The 21,313-nt window shown below is 40.1% G+C and overlaps 1 protein-coding gene across 1 annotated transcript; it reads left to right on the plus strand.

Moving 5' to 3' along the window:
• The first annotated feature begins 4,727 nt into the window (after positions 1–4,727).
• Positions 4,728–17,962, plus strand: DJ1B (Class I glutamine amidotransferase-like superfamily protein). The gene is made up of 8 exons (XM_077395024.1): positions 4,728–4,942; positions 5,024–5,224; positions 5,620–5,769; positions 5,901–6,083; positions 14,744–14,824; positions 16,901–17,101; positions 17,258–17,398; positions 17,490–17,962. Exons 1-8 carry the CDS (start codon positions 4,805–4,807, stop codon positions 17,697–17,699), a joined length of 1,305 nt encoding a protein of 434 aa, XP_077251139.1. The 5' UTR covers positions 4,728–4,804; the 3' UTR covers positions 17,700–17,962.
• The last annotated feature ends 3,351 nt before the right edge of the window (positions 17,963–21,313 follow it).

A 21,313-nucleotide genomic window follows, 5' to 3' on the forward strand; every position in this document is an offset into this window, starting at 1 on the left:
TTTTGGTGCGAAGATTTTTTTTTTTTCTACAACGCGTCAACGTGAAAAAACCTGACTCGATTCGACCTGACTAGACCCGAGAATTATCATGGGTAGGGTCGGGTTTGGGAATCGTGGGTTTTCTGGAAAAAAACCCAACCCGACCCGACCCGACCCGAGATATTTCTTGGGTAGGGTAGGGTGGGGTTCTTCAAAACCTGACCCGCCGGACCCGAGTTGCACCCCTAGTTTGGATCATCCTATGGTGTGGGTGGTACAATAACATTAAGGCCCAATTTGCAAGCCCCACCCATATTTTTCTTCAAACTAAAGTGTATGGTCCACACCATAGGATGATCCAAGCTGTCCCTTTGATGGGTCGCAACGCAAATAGGTTGTGCTCCAAAATCGTTTCCATATGATGATTGCAACCCTCCTATGGAGGTTTCCATAACAAGTAGTTTCTCTTTAGATCGGAGGGCTAGGATCATCCTGTGGAAATGATGTTTTTGAGATGCAACCTATTTAAGATGTGGCACATCAAATGGATGGTTTGCAACATCTTATGGTATGGGCAATATGGTTCATTTTGAAAAACATGCGTGGGCCTACCTTGCTCAGAGATTGAAACAAATTAATTGTTGGGCCCACCAATTGTTCATGTTGCAGAGAGAGACCGGTTTAGTAGTACTGTACCGGTTGTAGACTAGAAGAGGGGGGAGGATAAAGGATATCACTGCCCGGAAAAAATAAACCATCGCTAAAATCTAAATATGACGACGGTTTAATGGCAATTGGGTTTTTCTTGTAGTGTTAGATTCTAGGTGTTTTTTTTTAAAACTATACAAGAAGAAAAGACGAGGAATGCTAAACTCACATGAGCCCTTGGGGAATCCGGACGACAATGCCTTCTCCATTAGATCCACGTCACCTGCCTTTATGTTATCAATGCCATTATAAATGCACTAAGGGTGATGTTGGATCCAATGGAGAAGCCCTTGTGTACAATTTCTGCAAGGGCTCCTGTGAGTTTAGCATTCCTCAAGAAGCTAGTATGAGAACTACTTGAGAAACCAACCCCGCGCACCAAGGGCGATGCCAGAAATTTTGCACAGGGGGGGGCAAAAATTATAGTAAATTTTGCATAAGGAAGGGATATAAAAGTGGTAAAATTAAAATTTTAAACTTATTTTCTATCTTAGGGATGATTGGAAGGGGGTATATATATTTTTAAAACGGCGTAAGTATAAAAAAATATTAAAAAATAAAGGCATATTTTTTTTTTCCAAAAAATTAAGGGGGGCAATTGTCCCCCTTCCCTTTCAAGTGCCATCGCCCCTACCGTGCACCACATGATAAACTGAGCAACAATATAATCCATATTCAACTATGATGATCAAATGATAAACTGAGCAACAATCCATATTCAACAATCCAAAACCTATTATCAGACTCAAAATTACGTTTAAATTTTTAGGGGTGGCCAGAACCGAATCAGAACCGAAGAACCGAACCGGAACCGAAGAACCGAACCGGAACCGAACTGTAAAAAAATATTTTTGGTCCGGTTCGGTTCCACTGATGAAGAACCGAAAAATTTCGGTTCGGTTCCGGGTCTAATGTTCTCGGTTCGGTTCCGGAACCGAAGAACCGAACTTTGAATATATATATATATAATATTTTATATTCTATTATATATATACTTAATAATATAAATTACTTATAATATTAATAAGTAATAGTTAATACTATTCTTATAATAAGAAAGTAACTTATATTATAACTTTAATTAAAAGTTTTTATAAATTATAATTAATAATTAATAATTAGCCATTAGAACCGAAGAACCGAACCGGACCGAACCGATTATTTTCGGTCCGGTTCGGTTCGGTCCTACTGTGTACTACGGTTCGGTTCGGTTCTTACGGTTCATGGAACCGAGAACCGAGAACCGAAAAAAAATGAACCGAGAACCGAGAACCGAGAACCGAACCGGTTGGCCACCCCTATAAATTTTAGTCCAGTAACAGGTTTAGGGCTGACAATCAGTTATCATAATCTGAAACCAATAGGGCCCTCATTAGATTGGCTTTTCATGTTATATATGGAAGTGATATATTTGCCCCTTTTTTCCCACTTGAGACATCCCCCTCTGGAGTATTTGTGACTACTTTTTTACAGCAGAGAGGGCTGTCCCAAGTAAGAAAAAGGGAGAATATATTATTTCCCCTTATCTACCATATGAACTCCATGTCCCCTAGGATTAAGGATTTGGATCATTTTTCACCTCATGAAGTTAGTGATGCTTGTCGAATCCATACATGAGTGTGAACGGTTTGGATCGGCGATCCTTCTTCCGAGGGGTGTGCGTCAACCTGTTTCATGCGCCCACATACAAGGGTTAAGGACCACCCAGAGTCGAAACTCCCGGGGACCCTTCAACACTCAAGTCAAATCGAGGCACTAGGGAGAAAGGAGAACCATAATGTAGAAGTACGGTGGCGCACCTGGTGGCTTTCTTACCCTTATCCCGGAATACCTAGGGTTTTCTGTGTTATAGAGTTCTCCTATATTTCCCCCCTTTCCATGAGAATGTGGAAGCATCCTTGAATGGAGGAGCTTCCCCCACTTCCCCATATAGACAAGAGTTCCGGTGTCCTGGGGGCGATGTTACGGTGACATGGACCGTGTATATCGTTGGAGATGTCTGCGTGGCAGCGCATGCGTGTGCGATCCCGAAGGATGATTGGTCAGGATGAGAGATCTGGGAATGACAGATTGACGGTTGGCTGATACAGCCATGCAAGGATCTAGGGCAGGTTCTGGCATTGTCAGTTCGAGATGACGGTGTGCTGTCAAGGAGCTTTCCTGTGGAATACGCTATGCCGCTCGGAAGGAAGGAGTGGAGTTCAGTCAGAGTCGGGCTTGATCGTGAAGGACACTGGGTGACTCAACAGGGGTGTTGGTGCCACATGTCATGATCGGGAACCTTCGTCCTCTACACAGATCTGACGCTATGTTGCGCTTTATGTTTCGCTGGCAAGATCTTGCGCCACATGGCGTGATTGGATTTTGACCCCAATAGGCAGGTATGTGTCATACAACTTCTCATAGTAGGGATTTGCTAGGGAGCATCACAGAAGTCATTTCGCGGCTGTCTGTAGCATGAGAAATTAGCCGCATAGGCTCAATTTTCAACAGATTTTGGCTTATTCATTTAATTCATCTGACGTAGGTGCTCTCTCATGCAATGCCTCCTGCAATGGTCCCTAGCAAATCCCATGATAAAACATATACATGGGATAGAATCCGAGATGAGTACAATTACGAGGAGAAGTTATATATTGTCTTCGCGTACATGCCAGTATGAGGAGTAGCCACCCCTTGATATTTGATCCAAGGATTGTGAGGAGATCTTCTCCACCCTTGGATCAAATATCAACGCCCAATACGTGACCATATTGGACAACTTTATGTGAAGTGACATGTCCTCCCCCTTTTTTAACTTGGGACAGCCCATTAAATCGTATTTATGGTATATGAACATGAGAATAGGACTATAAGTTGAGTACTATGGGCCGTCTTCTCTTAAATCCATAAACTCTAGATGTCTCATCTGCAAGCAAAGCACGGAATCTATTGATCACATCTTTTTCCGTTGCTCTTTTCCCTCCTGGATATGGAGATTCATTCTTGGGAGATTCAATTATAGGAGAAAACCTCTTGACTCTCTTATAGCTGAAGAATCTTGGATTAGATCAAAGTTCAGGGGAAAAGGCCAATCTACCATAGCCATGAAGATTGCTTTTTCGGCTTCGATTTACTGCATTTGGATGGAAAGAAACAAGAGGGTATTTGATCACAAAGAGCAACACAAGCAATCCATTCTCAGGCACATTCTATCCATTGTTAAAGGAAAAAATGATTTTCCTCAAGCTCCAAGATTCCCCTTAAGACAGAAATATAGAAATTTCTAAAAACCTTGGACTTTCTTATCAATTCCAGGATATTCAGCGAAAGTAATGCAAATGGGAACCCTCAGACTGTAACTCTCATAAGTTAAATTTTGATGCTTGACAAAGCATCTTTAGGTGGGCTTATCCGTGATTCATCAGGCACTTCGATCCTCATGTACTCCTTAGATGCTAAGATTCAAAATATTACTGACCTTGAGCTCGATGCCATTGCTCATGGGCTAAGTATGGCATTTGGTACTCGTGTTCAGAATATTTGGGTTGACACAAATTCTTTGCTTGCTGCTCAGATTATCAAAGGTGAAATCAGATGCCCCTGGAGGAAACTCAACACTCTAGATAATGTCCTTATTCTTCTTAGATCAGTATCCTCTTGAAAAATTCCCATACATGGAGGGAAGCTAACAGAGCTGCTGATTTCCTCTATAAAAAGGATTGTTGTTGTAAATGGCCCATAGTTTTGCCTCAGGAAATCCCGCCCTATCTGGGCTCTATCTCGTATGAGGATTCCTCGGGATCTATCTACATCCGTTTGTAATATCAGAGGTTTGAAGGTCTGCCCCTGCCCGGTGTTTCCTCCACTTATAGCCGCATTTGGACATTTATGCTTTGGTGGACTCCCTCTTCTTGGGTCTTATGGATTGTTCATCCTTGCGATAGGAATTGTATGTCTTTGCTGCTGTATGTCTTTGCTGCTCTTTTACACTAGCCGGGGCTGTGTCTATTAAGAAAGGTGGAGAGTATATCATTTCCCATTTCCCATTTCCCATTTCCCATTTCCCATTTCCCAACTCTATAAGACTCTAACCGCTGCCATGACTACAGTAACGCGCGCCGAGTGAAGCGGGCAAATGGCCATACGTCATCTAACCCACCTTCCATCATATTCCAAACTCTTCCCATTTATAAGGTTACCCCGAAGAACACCAATACTCTCTTCACTAACATTTTCTTCCACACTCACGACAATGGCCTCTGCTTCTCAAAAGGTAATCCCTTCTATCCATTTCCTTCGCTTTTTAACCTCGATTCTTCTGGTTCTGAACTGATAAAAAATAAAATAATGTCAGGTTTTGGTTCCGATCGCCAACGGTACGGAGCCGATGGAGGCCGTAATCATCATCGATGTCCTCAGACGAGCCGGAGCCGACGTGACAGTCGCATCCGTGGAGAAGGAGCTTCGGATCGAAGCCAGTTGGGGACTGAAACTGGTAGCCGATGCCCTAATTTCCGACTGTGCTGAAACTACCTTCGATCTCATCTCTCTTCCTGTAATCTCTATCTCCTGAGATTACTTCTTTATTTACCTAGTTTCCTTTTGTTCGATTTTTTGGATTAGGGTTTTTACAAACACAAATCAGTTCTCAACTTGATTGATCTTCTTAGAGGGAGATCGGCCTTTTCACCTGTCCCCCCTTCATGTGCATAGACACAATTTTGGGCATAATTTTCTTCATTGAATCACAAAGAAACTAATGAGTTGCTTAATCTACCCTTCCTGTCTAATCCATCATCCAAGTAATCCAATGATCAGATCTGATATTTTCTAAATCCAAACTAATTTATTCCACTCTAGTGGGACTCATCTAGGCATGTAACAAAGTTTTTTTTTAGTGAGGAGTTTTTTTTTTTTTAAAAAAAAAATTTGTTTAGTTTATTTTTGCAGGGAGGAATGCCAGGTTCAACTACCCTGAGGGATTGCGGAGTTCTGGAAGGTATGACGAAGAAGCATGTTGCCGAAGGCCGGCTTTACAGTGCGATTTGTGCGGCTCCTGCAGCTGTGCTCGGATCGTGGGGTTTACTGAACGGATTGCGGGTATGATTTCGTTAAATTGATTTAATTTTGTTTAGCTTTTGTGATGTTGCATAGATTATAGATTTATTTACATTTCCTTTGTTTTTATTATTTTCTTAGTTATCAGTTATCAGATTTTTTAGCTTTGACAGGCGACGTGCCACCCTTCCTGGATGGAGAAATTGTCGACTGCTGCCACGGTAGTCGAGTCAAGGGTCCAACAGGATGGGCGAGTTGTAACAAGTCGAGGCGCAGGCACTGCAATGGAGTTTTCTTTGGCTCTGGTTGAGCAATTGTATGGCAAAGACAAAGCGGACGAAGTTGCCGGACCCATGGTATGTTGGTTTATATATATATATATATATGGGAACTTGGATTTCCACTGAATTTCAAAGGGAAGATAATAAGGGCCCGTTTGGATACCTCATGCATTTGTATTTTGATTTGGATTTGAGTTTTGGATACAAAACACATCAATCATCTTCATGATCATGTTTTAAGAGAGAGAGAAAGAGAGAGAGTGAGGGAGGGAGGGATGCCTCGCTGCTGCCGAAGCAACGTCAAGGAGCGGCGATGGTGACGGAAGTTGCCACAAACGTTGATTTCCAAATAATGTCTCGCAGAAAAGATTTGAAAATCGGAATTTTTTGCACTGTTGTAACTGATTTGGAAATTCTAAGGATCTGATCTAGTTCAAAATATCAACTAAATCCAAATCTAAATCTTGCCGGTATCCAAACATGGCCTAAAAGTATTAGCTGAATCCGGAATGCTTATAAGAACTTATGAAATGCGGAATATCTTGTAGTGTAAAAATTAATAAGCGATCATTTTATGATACATTTCGGGTATCCATGTCTGAGTATCATTCGCAATTGAATTCTCCAGTATTTATTTAAGAAAGATATGAAACTTATCACCAAACTCTTGATTTGGAACTCGCATTGACCAATCTACCTTATTAGAAGTCTATAATATTTGGCCCGAGGAGTGGATTGGCCATCTATAATATTTCTACAAGTATGATATGAATGATGGTATCACAAAATTACCAGTATGGGGGAGGGCTACACCCAACAAGAGTCTAACGATGCATCACAAGAAGTGATGGTCTGAAAGATCAAGCAGATTATTTGAAGGAATCAAAGAGACTAAGCATGGTAGACACACTGAATGTGGAAGAGGTACATATGATTCTTAAAGCGAGCGTGTTTAGCAGCACAAAAGTCAACTTCCCATTACTCATGCCGGTCTTTCATTGGGATTGGGGATCCTCTCTCCATCCCTTTGGGACCTTATAATTGAAAGAATGGAACAAAAATTGGCTTCATGGAAGAAAGAGTCTGTTGCTTAATGAAGTGGAAACTTGCTTCTCAATGCTCTGAGTGAGGATCGTTGGGCCTGCTCTCTGGTTCGATTGGCGAGAAACACTCCAACTAGGCAAGTGATTAGGATTTGGCTTGCGGATCAATATCTTCTTTGTTCACTTATTGGGGAAGGAGACTTGCTCAACGTTATTTGTTGCGTGAAGGATGTCCGTATTTGGGCCTTGGACCCAAAGGACATCTCTTCGGTGAATAGTTTTTTCCAACTCATTACGGGCATTGTGGGGTGCAATTCCCTGTCGCAAGAGCTTTTGAAGACCATCTCCACATAGAGTCACCGCCTTTGTGTGGACGGTGGCTACTAGAAAAATTAACACTTGCAAAAGATTGAAAAAGAAGAAAATCTTTCCTTGCTATCCATTGTTGCCTATGCAAAGCTGATGAGGAATCTTTCGACCACCTCATAATCCGTTGTTTGTATGTGCACAATTACGGGGAGCAATTGTGGGAGGCTTCGTCATCGCTTGGGTGTTCTGGTCCTCCATTGAATCCACTATTCATCATTGAGCGATGGGTCCATTTTCCCACAACAGGGAAGTTCTTTAGGGTGTCATGGCTTATGCCTTTATATGGAACCTATGGGAAGAAAGAATGATGGAATGTTTAGAGAATAGCGGAACAAAAATGGGCATCATTCGTTGGCCATAAAACAACCTTTACTCTAAAGGCATTCTTATTGATCTATGTCTTCCTTTGCAATTGGAAATCCTCCTTTGAAGCAAGCATCCTAAATCAAAGGCTCACCCCAAATGGTTCCTTCCGACCGAACTTTGACAATTGCTCGGTGGGCAACCCATAACCAATGGGGCTTCGTCGGGATTTTCAGAATCACTAGGCTGAATCATCAAGATTTTCTCTTGTCCGATTGGCTTGGTAGATCCAACAAAGCTAAAATCAGGGATCTCCTTACATGGTTTTTCATCTTTAGGGTCTGTTTATTTGGTGGCCAAGAGGTCGAGGGCAACTCTTCGTGTGCTATATCGTGGGCACTAAGCAGGTCGCTGGGTTCATGGAGATTGACCCACATTATTATCTAAGTGTTTTGTAGCATTATTATGCCATCTATCTCCGAACAATCAAGATCAACGAACAACATGCGAATAGGCTTGCAAAGCAGGTCACAAACTGTGATGTGTTGCTGATTTCCGATTTGCTCCCGTGATAATATACGCCATGGTGGATTATGTTTGAGTTTTGCTTGAGGGGACATCTTGTCTTGCTCCTTTTTTCCCCTATTTTCTCGATTGTAGATTCGTTATCTTTGCTATAAAAAAAGAGCTTGGTGAAGTTGGACAAGAAAGGGGTAGGGTCACTTGGTTGCGTGCGGGAGCATTTTGGGAACTTTAGAGATTCTGGTTACATGTTGAAACGCTCCAAAACTATTGGTAGTTGAGGTAACCATTTTTTAACCCAGAATTTATCTAGGAACCTGGGGCGCACCTTAAATTTTATTGATAAGGAAAGATAGTTGCAACTTACAAGAGGAGGACATAGAACCTTGCCTCTAACCCAACAAGACACAAGAAGAGGAAAAAATATAGACTCCTTTAGAAAGGAAAACATCCAACATTTATTTTGCTTGAATGTTATGAATAAATAATTAGTTATCGTTCAAAAAAAAAATATGAATAAATAATTGGTTGCATCTAACAGCTCCTTTAGTGTTCTTGGGGAGAGTATCTCAATCCCAAGAAACTAAATTGGTATTGGTATCAGAATACCTCCCTTGAAAATGTGAGTAATAAAAGAATTCGTAGTAGATAATATATTCCTTATTTATATCATATTACAGTAAATGTGCCAAGGGGATCTGTTTTTTACTTCGATGATGTCGGCAAGGACAAGACTATCAGATTCAATTCAGATTTAATCAATACCTAAAACAACACAGATACCATCTCTTATATCTCTAGCTAAGGGTAATCCGTGAGAATTAGAATGTGGGTGTTGGAGTAATAAGGGTATTTTGCCCATGCTAAGGGTAGCATGACCACCTCAATTTCGTTGGGATAATAACTGTAGGGTAAGGTTTGCGGTAATCCGTGAGAGTTAGGATGTGGGTGCTGGAATAATAAGGGTATTTTGCCCATGCTAAGGGTAGCGTGATCACGTCAATTTCATTGGGATAATAACAATAGGGTACCTCAATTTCGTTGGGATAATAACAATAGGTTAAGGTTTGCTTTCTCTCATTTCTATGATGTGAATCTGCACATGTTGGGAGAAGCTAGAGCTATGAGAGATGTCATTTGATACTGTGTTGTTTTAGGTATTAATAAAATCTGGATTGAATCCGATAGTTTTGTCCTTGCCAACATCATCAAAGTAAAAAAACAGATCCCCTTGGCACATTTACTGTATCATGATAGAAATAATGAATATATTATCTACTATGAATTCTTTTATTACTCACATTTTCAGGGGAGGTCTTGTGATACCAACACTAATGCAGGTTTTTGGGATTGAGATACTATTTCCAAGAACATTAGAGGAGCTATTAGATGTAATCAATTATTTATTCATATTTTTTTTTGAATGATAACCAATTATTTATTCATAATATTCACGCAAAATAAATGTTGCATGTTTTTTTTTCTAAAGGGGTTTTTATTTTTTCCTTTTCTTGTGTCTTGTTGGGGTTAGAGACAAGGTTCTATGTCCTCTTTTAAGTTGCAACTACTTTCCTTATCAATAAATTCCGGGTTAAAAATATGTCCATCAATGTATTACATGAGATTTTATATGGTAGCATATATTTCCAGAAATTAATGTGGCTTCCATATATATTTGGATGATCTAAACCATTTATTTTGGTTCCTAAGCCGTGTCTCCGTTTCTAGATTTCATCCTGAACGACATGTTTCAACCGAAATTTAAAACCATGCCCAACAGTACCTAAGATTCACATTAGTCACATTAACACACAACAAAATTCCTACCATGCAATGGGTACATTAGTGCTCGAACTAGTGTCACCTATCATTACAACGGGAGATTAGTTAAGGAAAAGGACGAAGGCAAAAATGGAAATGGCCACTTCAGCAATAAATGAAATGCTTGCAGCAATAAGAACCGTCCCTTCGTGGTCTACATCAATAGGTATTGAAAAACATAAATTTGTGTATGTTCCAATGGGGGTAAATATGGGGTAAAACATTTATTTACCTCACACATAAAAGTGGCGGTTGTTTCAGTGACTGTAACTTGTGCGACTTACCCCTCTGGAAGTTGTAAGCATGGTTTTAAATTTTGGCCGAAATCTGAAATTTGGGACTGAAATTTTGAAATTTCGTATTTCGGCCGAAATTGGGTCATTAAAAATTTCGGCCGAAATGATCGAAATTTTTTTTAAAAAAAAAACGGGTTTCGGTAGGGACTGAAACCGAAATTTGAGCCCTTGGTTTTAACTTGTAAGCAAGGTTTTAAATTTCAGTTTTGGAGGTAATTTTGGGGTTAACCGAAACCGAAATTGTAGCCAAAATCCCAAAATTTCGGCCAAAATTTGGTAAAGGCTCACGAAATGTTGGTAATTTCCAAAATCCTGAAATTACTGAAATTTTGGTAATTTCGGCTGAAATTTGGTAAAGGAATAAAAAACTAATATTTCAGCAAAAATTTCGCTGAAATTTCTGAAATTTTGGTTTCGGAATGTTTCGGTTTCGGTCCTCACCGAAATCCAAAATTTCAGTCTAAAATTTAAAACCTTGGTTGTAAGTAGCTTCCTCCCTAGCCCATCATTTACCCCAAAATAGGGTAAGTCGCATACCCGCCTTAGAGTTGGTAATTAGAAATGGGCTAGGTATCTCTCTCTCTCTCTCTCTCTCTCTCTCTCTCTCTCTCTCATGTGCTTAGCACATAGCATCTACTAGTAAAATGAAGAATTGTAGTGTGTATTTTGGAGATCTTGTGAATTATCACGAGGTATTATTGATCTTCCTTTCCGTGAAGGAAAAATATTTTGTTTTTTGTCATTTTATGGGGAAAAAATCTTTTCATACAATCAAAGCCGCTTGATCATGGGTGATGTAAAAAAAATCATTGATGATCTCTCCAAGCCGTTGATTCTTTGCATGCCTCTATCAATCTGTTGTTAATAGAGTGAATGAGAAAGACAGAGAGGGTGCCTCTATCTGACTGCCATCACAACCACACATTCCACATGGGTCCACTAAAGTCTGTTTGATGCATCGTTCATGTGGCATGCTTTAGGTTATAGAGTACATTAATGATTGATCTAGTGGGCTGCCTTGAGTGTTGCCAATTGTGCATGTGGCACATACAAAGGGTGAGTAAATTTACGTCCTTCGTTTGGTCCCCACCGTTGGTAGGTTTTTTTTAATAGCGATTTTTTTTATTAAAATAAAGGGAAAGCCCCGAGACCGAGGTGGTCAGGAACATAAAAGAAGAACATACTAAGAATAAAAGGAAAATAAAACATCGACCCTTAGGGCGTAGGAAGTCAAAGTTCTCTAAGACCGCTTTACTAACTCCCGATCTTGCAGGTCCATTCACATTGTTATTCACCGATCTCTTGATGTGTTGAAACCTATGATTTGGCCGACACTTTGAATTTATTGCTGACACCCGTGTCGTGTCGGAAGTGTCGTGTCCGACACGACACCCGTGTCCACATGTGTCGACACTCCTTTAGACTCTTTGGAATGTACTGCTATAAGTGTGATTAACTTTGTATGTATATATGTGTACGAGTGTGACACTATTTCTAGATTCTTAGGGGTTGTCATGTCGGATACCTCGTATCCGTGTCAAAACTCTGCACATGAATCCGTGTCCACAAATTATGATCATATGCATTTTCTATTTTAACCGTGTCCCCGTTTCTAAATTTTGGGAGTTTGCAGTGTCCGACACTTCGTGTCCGTGTCTACACGCGACACTCGTGTCTATGTCCACAAATCATAGGTTGAAACTGAACTTTGAACTCTGCAACTTGCTCCTAAATCTCGTCAGCCATGGCATCAAATCTCTAGGGATGGGGTTGGCTACCGTCCATCCATCTAATAACATTAAGCGAGTCTCCCTCCACAATCAACCTAATTAAGTCTATCGCCTCAGTATGCCTTATACCTTGTAGGACTACTCTCAGTTCAGTCTTATTGGAATCTGTGATCCCAATGGGACCATAGAAGGCTCATATGGTTTGACCTGTGTCATCCCTAAGGACTCCTGCACTGGAAGGCCTTGGATTACTTAGGCTTGATCCATCGAAGTTGAGCTTCAAGAACCCTTGTTCAGGTGGCGACCAACGAGGGGTAGGAGCCTCCTTCGACACCACTCACGTTGGCTCCATTTGGTATGTGATGGTTATTAATTACTAGCTTGAGTAGAGTTCGAGTCTTGGGTGGTGCCAATCTTACAAAGGAGTCTCCTTCATCTCCCCTATAAAATGTACCTCTCTCCAACATCTCCATGAGTCAAAGCTCGAGGTGAATCTGAAAGGGGGAAGAATTCTTACCTGAGCATCAGTGAGCGAGATGACTTTCACTGATGGGGACCATCCTAGGGCCCATATTTTAATTTTAAAGTGTCTTTTATGTGTTTTTATGTCCTTTAAGTTATAAGGGGGAGACCATGGTCTTTTTCCATCAAAATCACTTAAGTTCACGAGTGTTTTATATAAGGCCTCACACGGCCACACATGTATTACAGAAATTGTAAGTCATTAAGTTATTGGAGGGTATTTTAGTCCAAAAGTGAGTTTCTTGTTTAGGGTTTTAGAACTTTCTAGTTCTGTTTCTTTTCTCATAAATATGTAGCTTTAGAACACTTTTCTTGAATGCTATGCAATGGAATGAATATAGATTTGAAGTCCCTCTCTCTCTCTCTCTCTTGTGAGGATGTAATGTCTTTTGAAGTGTGATTCTAAATATTAGGCTAGTTTTCTATCCCTAAAATCTTCTTTCACTTTCTTCTTTTCTCTCATCTTTCTTTCTTTCCTTCTTTATCATCTTATTCTCTTTTCTTCCAACACTTTTCTCATCCTTCCCGGATGGGTTGGTAAACTGCTCTCCTTTTTACCCCCATCTTACTTCTCTTTTCTTGATCTTGATCACTCTTCTTAATCTTGATCCCTCATCTTGATCTTTATCTCAATCTTGATCTTGATCGCTTTTATTGATCTTGATATCTTTTATTGATCTTGATCACTCTCCTCAATCTTGATCTTTTTCCTTGATCACGATTCTCTATTTCCTTTCTCTCTCTTTCTCTTGGCTGTTATGTATTTACATTGTTCGTGCACAAGTAGCTCAGGCTTTTTATAAGGTCTCTGCATACCCTATCATTTCTTTTCTTCTTAATCACCCTGATCGTATCTAGGATCACCACTCTCCAAGGGATCCTACCCTACTCCAAGGGTCGAAAGACCAAGAGGCAAGCAAATCCGATATTCAGGCCAGGAACACCCACGACACACCGAATCTCCTTAGGATGACTCTTTATCTCTCTGTCCAACTTGTGTGAAGGAAAATGTGATCCACCATCTTACCTGCCCTCACGCATAGAGCGCAATGATCTATAGTTAACATCTTGCTATTATGCAGATGATCCATCGTCTGTTTTTTTTCATTTTTTTTTATCTTGGACGATTTTCCACCCGAACATGTAGACTCTATGAGGTGCTAGAATGCCCCACACTCTGGCAAGCTGAGAAGAAGATTGGTTACGGACAAGTTGAAACTAGAAAGATTTGACAGTAAATTCCCGAGGCGAATTTCAAATGTCATTACCAAATTTTTTATGTAGCACGAATCCAGCAAATTCATCAATCGTGCAATACTTTCGATTTTTCGCTCAAAGAAGTTCCTCCTAAATTTAATCTTCCATGACACCCGCCCCTACTCCCACTGAAAGCAATCCTTGACAAATGCTTCCTTCTCTAGAGCAACCGCGAAAAGGTCTGAGAATGCCGTTGCCAAGATGATCACAATCCATGTTCTGCCAAGTACGGATACGGGTGTTGGAATGCTACATGGGTATCGAGTGTCGGATTCGGCAAAACTCAAAAAGAACGATTTGTGAATTCGCCGAAATATTTTAATCAATTCTCACATTTTATTTTTTTACATAATAATAAAGTAATATATTGAATATTTTAATAGGTTAAGTAGATATAATCTTTTATTTCCATTTAAGAAACTTAATATTAGGATGGGTAAAACTCAAAACATATGCTAATTGTAAAGTTGTGGTAGAAGTATTTAGAAACAACGGATAAAAGAGACCTAGAAAAGAGATCTAGAGTGTCTCAGGGAATCTTGAAGTATTGGAATCCGAGAGGCATCCGACACGGATTCTTCGCCCATTGAGAAGAATCCACGTAACAGTGCCAGTAAGCTAGTATGCCTGTTGATATTCAGTCCCCTAAAATCTTAACTATAGGCTGTTATTTGAATAGCTACTGAATATCTAATAGTTAGAAGTTGCATTTGCCAATCATGGGGCTGTTATTGATGACACTTCATATTGAAATAATTTTCTTCACATGTTTTTTCTGCCTTTAGAGTGATTTAATCAAGTGCATCCTTTTTTTTAGACTGTGATTTCCACTTTCTTCTCACTAAATGGACATGTATTGATTTCCTGTTCAGGTGATGCGTTCTCATCATGGGGGTGATTATACTATGACTGAGCTAAATTCTGTTGAATGGACATTCAACAACACTCCTCAGGTGAGATTTGGAGTTTTAAAGCATATTTTCTGAGCTGTAATTTATGTCATAAGTTCTCGTGAGGATATGATTGAAGTTTTGTGTACTCAAGATTTTCTATATTTTATTGTTCTTGTCTTCGGCCTCTATTGAGAAGAATACTGTTATCTTGTCATTTCGTTATCGCATTTATGCACTCTTTTGAGTCATTATCTCGATAATATTTTATGTATTATCTGTTGATCAGATCTGAGCAGATTGGTCCTTTTGCTCTTTACCTATGATCTGGGGAGCGGAAAAATGAAACCACTGCACCTTGACTGTACAAATGGGAAACGAATCGCTAAAGAAGACCATTAGAGAATCCTGAATCAAATTGATTCCCAGCCAAATTTGCTAAACTGCAAACTGCAAAATGAACGCACAAATCGATTTATGATACATAAGTGAGCTGAGAAGCAGGAAGCCGGGAATCAAGAACAGCAACATAAATGCCTGGAAAACACGTGAGAAACACATTAGAAAATGCTTTCCCCTAACTGGTTTATTGGAAATGACCTGAGGTTCTCCCTCATTTTCCTCATCCGTTGGGTTCCCCTGACAAATTTTCACATGCATCCCTCACGTTTTCTATTTTTGTGGGTAACTATCTTGGATTTGTTTCCCCTAACTATGATTTTCACTTTGAAAGTAGTCTCGATGCAACCATGGTTCCATCAACCAATTTGTCAGATCTACTGTTATGGATCAGTTTTTGAGATTTTTTAATGTTCCATTACATGCACAATGAATCTGGTTCTTCTATGCATTTGCATGCATTTCTGTTTTCGTCTCGAATCCAATTTTCAGTATCTAGTTAGTCTTTATGGCCCCAGAATATCTTGCTGTTCATTTTCCCTCAAACATGTTTTCCACAAATGTAATTCCTGCAGAGGCGTATGATAATGGTTTTGGAAGTGAGTGAATGTCACTTGTGAAGACATGCTGCTATAGGTAGTTCAAATTAGTTCAACTCCCATTCCTGTTATTTTTTGTGTTGGCTATTGGAACAATTTTTAGTGTAGCATGTGTATATAAACTAGATGGCAATAGTAGGGATTCAATCCAACCACAAGTGATTGGTTTTCCTTTACCAATAAGTCAAGAAAAGTGGATTTGTTTAGATGGCCCGGCTTATCTTTTTCTTTATTTCGTTGTATAGTAAATGTGACTCCTATTTCATATATCAGGCAGCAGCTTCCATAGTTGTTCTGACTCTTCTATATCCTTGTCTCTACAGCTAGGGGGCAGGGCTTCCCTGCTGTCTGGTAGATTTTCCCATTCCATCTCATTTTCTAGAGCTGAATCAGAGATCGTGAACTTGTCTCTGTATGGCAGGTGGCTCCATATGTAATACAGATCTTGATGGAAGAAACTAGTCCACCCTCGACCATGCAACTCCCACTAAGATGTCATTATGTCAAACATTTTAGGGGATTCAATGCTCAAACATGAATCTGAGAGTATCCGCAGTTAAGAGGACTTGCCAATCCATTCTCTTTCAAAGCCTTGCCTACGGGGTCAAGAGATGGGTAATCCTGTCTTGTAAGGCACGAAATTCAAGCCTATAGAGTCTTTGTCGCCCTTCATTCCTAACCACCCTCATATTAACGATCGATTGGCTGGGGAGATAGGGCAAATATAGAGAGATTCTGGGGAGATGGAGAAGAATTGCACCGCCCTAACTGTTGGTACGGAACGGAACTGGAAGAGGGGGAAGTCCAGCCGATGAGTGGAGATCTAAGCGTATTAATTATTAGCATATATCAATCTGGACTTAACTTGAGCATCATGTCTAGGTTCTTCCCTGGTGTCTGCTTGTTTATTACTCTCGTCATTCTTGCTCCCATCCACAAGACACAATCTGCCCCATTATAATTTTTCGATTGACTGGGTTCTGAAAAATTGTTAATGTCTTTTTCTTTGCATTGTTTTTTACATTCCATTCCTATTGTTCCTCGTGATTTCTAACAGACTATTGATATCTTTTGTTGCTACCTGTTTGATCATTTGAATATTTACTTGAGCACTTGAAATTGTCGTCATACTTTCCTGCAGATTCTTGTACCGATTGCCAATGGCTCAGAGGAAATGGAAGCAGTTATGATAATTGATATTCTGCGTAGAGCAAATGCAAATGTAGTGGTGGCATCTGTTGAAGATACATTAGACATTTTGGCTTCTAGAAAAGTCAAACTAGTAGCTGATATGCTTCTTGATGAGGCTGCCAAGCTGCCATTTGACCTAATTGTTTTGCCTGTAAGTTGCACTAAACAATGCAGAAGGGCAACACCTAAAAAAAGAGAAGAGTTGATCATTTTATTGACAGGCTTACAAATGTCCCGTGTCTAGTGCTTAGACTATGGCAGGAGGTTTACTACTTATTTTCATAATCATTACCTGGTGTGTTTATAGGGTGGCCTTGGTGGGGCCCAAGCATTTTCAAGCTCAGAAAAGTTGATGAATCTACTAAAAAAGCAGAGGGATTCCAATAAACCTTACGGAGCAATCTGTGCATCCCCCGCGCTAGCTCTAGAGCCTAATGGTTTACTTAAGGTATGATTTGCAGCATGGTTCCGATCCATTTTTCTGCTTGTTATTTCCACTGTCTACGCATTTCCAGTAAAATGTGTCTTGCTCCATACAGGGGAAGAAAGCTACAGCATATCCAGCCATGTGCAACAAGCTTTCAGATCCAAGTGAGGCTGAGAATAGGGTGTTGGTTGACGGAAACCTGATCACCAGCAGAGGGCCAGGGACATCCATTGAGTTTTCACTGGCAATTGTTGAGAAGCTATTTGGCCGCGAGAAAGCATTAGATACTGCAAAATCGTTGGTTTTCACGAATCCTAAGTGAAGATTATCCTAATCCTATGCATCAAGGAGAATGCTATGGAATCCATCCAAAAATCTGTAATCATCGTGTAAATGTAACTTGCTTGGCACCTGGAGCTTGTGAAGGGATGTGTCGATAATATGGGAACTACTAGAGCAGTAATTTTTGAAAAATGGTGTGTTTTGTCTGGAAATTTGATATGCATACTGTTATAACTGACTTGCATTTGTGGACAGATGGTAGGTAGGTATGTGTGATAATAGAGTTGGGTTCTTGTTTATTCACTTCAGGTCTTACAAAATATACAATAACTTTGGGCTTGCTTAAGGCGATGGTTCTATTTCAGCTTAAATTGTTGCAATAAGAAGCTTTTAGGGTACAACGAGTCTTTTTACTTGGGTTTAAGGTGTTGTTGACATGTAATTGCTACCATAGTTTTAAATTTCCGCCGAAATTGAAACGAAACGACCAAAATGTTTCTATTTCCATCCCCACCGAAACTGAAACCGAAATTACCAAAATCATTAGTGTAATAGTGGTACATTATATCGGTATGTATTATATCTATATATATATATATATATATATATATATATATATATTTTGAATGGTAACATAATTTATTAAAAAAGGAAGACTGAGAAGGTCCCCCCCAAGTACAAAGACACCAGTTACAAACCCAGAAAAACAGAGACAACACTGCGCTATAAAATTAGGGCGGTAAAAAATCAAAAAAGCTCTAAAACCTACTTAGAAACTCCATCTTTTGCCAACTTATCTGCAATATCATTAGCAGATCTTTTCGTATGCTGATATAAGATCGAAAGCCCTTCCGATATGTCTTTTATCTCATCAAAGAAACGAAGAAATCTCCACGGAGGAACCAAGGAGCCTCTGAGCCACCTTATGACATTAAGCGAATCACCCTCTACAATGGAACTGCTCAACCTATTCATTTCCATACACAAAAAGCCTTGATAAACTGCTCTTACCTCAGCTTCACTCGAATCGGCTGTCCCAATCGAACCCGAATAAGCCTTAATGACCTCTCTAGCAGAGTTTCTCAGGACACCCCCTATCCCGGCTGGGCTAGGATTACCCATACTAGAACCATTGAAATTTAACTTTAAGAGCCCAACAGGGGGAGGGCGCCAGGCCTAAAGAATAACATCAACATTTTCCTTACTATTACAAACTACTCTCCAACCCTCCCAAAGTTCGAAAGCTGAAACAAATTGGAAAAGCAGAAGAGCCCTAGCCCAAGAGATGTATTATATAATTATATTAATATGAATTGCATGCAAGATGTGGTGCATGTATTATGTATAAATATTTATATAAATTTCAAGTGGAATTTGATATGTTCTAAATTAGCAGACATGCACCACAATGCATGTCACTAGGTGTTCGATGTTTTAAAACTATTATGGATGGTTGTCTTGCTTATGTGATGATTTCCAAGTATGTATATGTGCTTGTTCAGTTTCATCTTTAAATTTATCATTTGCCTATCATTTGCGAGCCTTGGCGCAACGATAAAGTAGCTCCATTGTGACCTGGTGGTCACGGGTTTGAGTCATGCAAACAGCCTCTCTGCAAAGCAGGGGTAAGGCTGCGTACATCTAGTCCTCCCTAGACCCTGCAATGGTGGGAGCCTTGTGCACTGGGCCGTCCTTTTATATGTTTCCGTTTGTTTTCGTAATTTTATAGAATTTCCATCAAAATTTCCGACCGAAACCAAAACCGAAATACTACAATTTAGAATTCTTAGCAAATAACATGGGCAGGTTTGCGTCGAAGTGCGGTTTAATCATACCTGACTGTTTCCTCCACCGGCTGCTCTTTGGCATGGCCGTCGTTGCCTTCCAGTTTGTGTATCCTAGTGAGTCTTACATGTTGGCCTTCTTTTTTGTCTCAACTTACAAGGGGTCTAAAATCACACGATGCTTTACCTATTATCCTTCTCTTTCTTAAAACCAGGGCTCTGATGGCTGTTGGTAGTTACCTTATAGATTAGTGGTATAAGTAGTCAATAGGGAGGAGACAAACACTTGATTTACCTAGAATTTACCACCATGTCACAATGGAGAAACCTTACCAATCCATTTGTGGAGGTCAAAATGGACAGACACTGTTTGTCCACAAATCTGCCCATTTTTGCCCTCCACTTTTGAAGGGGTTAGGATGATTCAATGGAGCTGATTTTTGGTACACACCCTATCTATGATAGGACCTTGCAAATAAATGCTTTGGATTACCACAAAAATTGTGGGACCCATGTGATTGGGCACTCGAGAGTACCATAAGCTCGGTACACTCGAGCGTAGAATCCTTTTCCTCTCTCTCTCTCTCTCTATATATATATATATATATATATATATATATATATATATATATATATATATATATATATATATATATATGTGTGTGTGTGTGTGTGTGTGTGTGTGTGTGTGTGTACCTAACCTTAGGTACGCTCGAGTGCCAAATCACATGGGTCCCACATTTTTTGTGGTCATCTAAACCATTCATTTGCAAGGCCCCATCATAGATAGGGTGAGTACAAAAAATCAGCTCCATAGGATCATCCTAACCCATCCATTTGTGGAGGTCAAAATGGACAGACACTGTTTGTCCATAAATCTGCCCATTTTGCCCTCCAGTTTTGGAGGGGTTAGGATGATCCAACGGAGCTGATTTTTGGTACACACCCTATCTATGATGGGGCCTTGCAAATGAATGGTTTAGATGACCACAAAAAATGTGGGACCCATGTGATTTGGCACTCGAGCGTACCTAAGGTTAGGTACACTCAAGTGTACAATCCTTTTCCTCTCTCTCTCTCTCTCTCTATATATATAGAGAGAGAGAGAGAGAGAGAGAGAGAGAGAGACAAATGTAGCTACACATACGTGTAGCTAACTTAGCTACACCGACGGCTTAAAATACAGTGGGCCCCACATTGTTTGGGTGATGCAAGCCATTCATTTGATGGGCCCTCACATAGATAGGGTGTGCCCAAAAAATCAGCTCCATAGGATCATCCCAACCCTACGATTTGTGGAGGCAAAAATGGACGAGTAAAAACCTTCACAAATCTGTCCATTTTTGCCTCCATAGTTTGAAGGGTTGAGATCATCCAATGGAGCTGATTTTTTGGGCACACCCTATCAATGTGAGGTCCTATCAAATGAATGGTTTGGATCACCCAAATAATGTGGGTCCACTGTATTTTAAGCCGTCGGTGTAGCTAAGTTAGCTACACATATGTGTAGCTTCACTTAACTCACACACACACACATATATATGAGAAAACGGTTCCTACACATGTGTAGATAAGTTATCTACACACTAGCTTAAAATACAGTGGGAGCCACATTATTTGGGTGATCCAAACCATTCATTTTTAAGGCCCTCACATATATAGGGTGTCCACAAAAAATCAGATCCATAGGATCATCCTAACCATTCGAACTGTGGAGGCAAAAAATGGACTAATTTGTAAAGGTTTAAAGACATCCATTTTACCTCCACAAATCGTAGGGTTGGGATGATCCCTATGGATCTGATTTTTTGTAGACACCCTATCTATGTGTGGGCCTTTAAAATGGATGGCTTGGATCACCCAAACAATG

The sequence above is a fragment of the Tasmannia lanceolata genome, unplaced genomic scaffold, assembly GCF_043159265.1.
Source record: "Tasmannia lanceolata isolate RefF3 unplaced genomic scaffold, GAP_Taslan_0.1 ptg000013l, whole genome shotgun sequence".
NCBI lineage: Eukaryota > Viridiplantae > Streptophyta > Magnoliopsida > Canellales > Winteraceae > Tasmannia > Tasmannia lanceolata.

Bases quoted from the DNA above. Each gene is read 5' to 3' on its own strand.
- DJ1B (XM_077395024.1), top strand. From the start codon at position 4,805: ATGGCCATACGTCATCTAACCCACCTTCCATCATATTCCAAACTCTTC. The intron at 4,943-5,023 runs GTAATCCCTTCT...AAATAATGTCAG, and splicing joins TGGCCTCTGCTTCTCAAAAG to GTTTTGGTTCCGATCGCCAA. The intron at 17,102-17,257 runs GTAAGTTGCACT...GTGTGTTTATAG, and splicing joins TTGACCTAATTGTTTTGCCT to GGTGGCCTTGGTGGGGCCCA.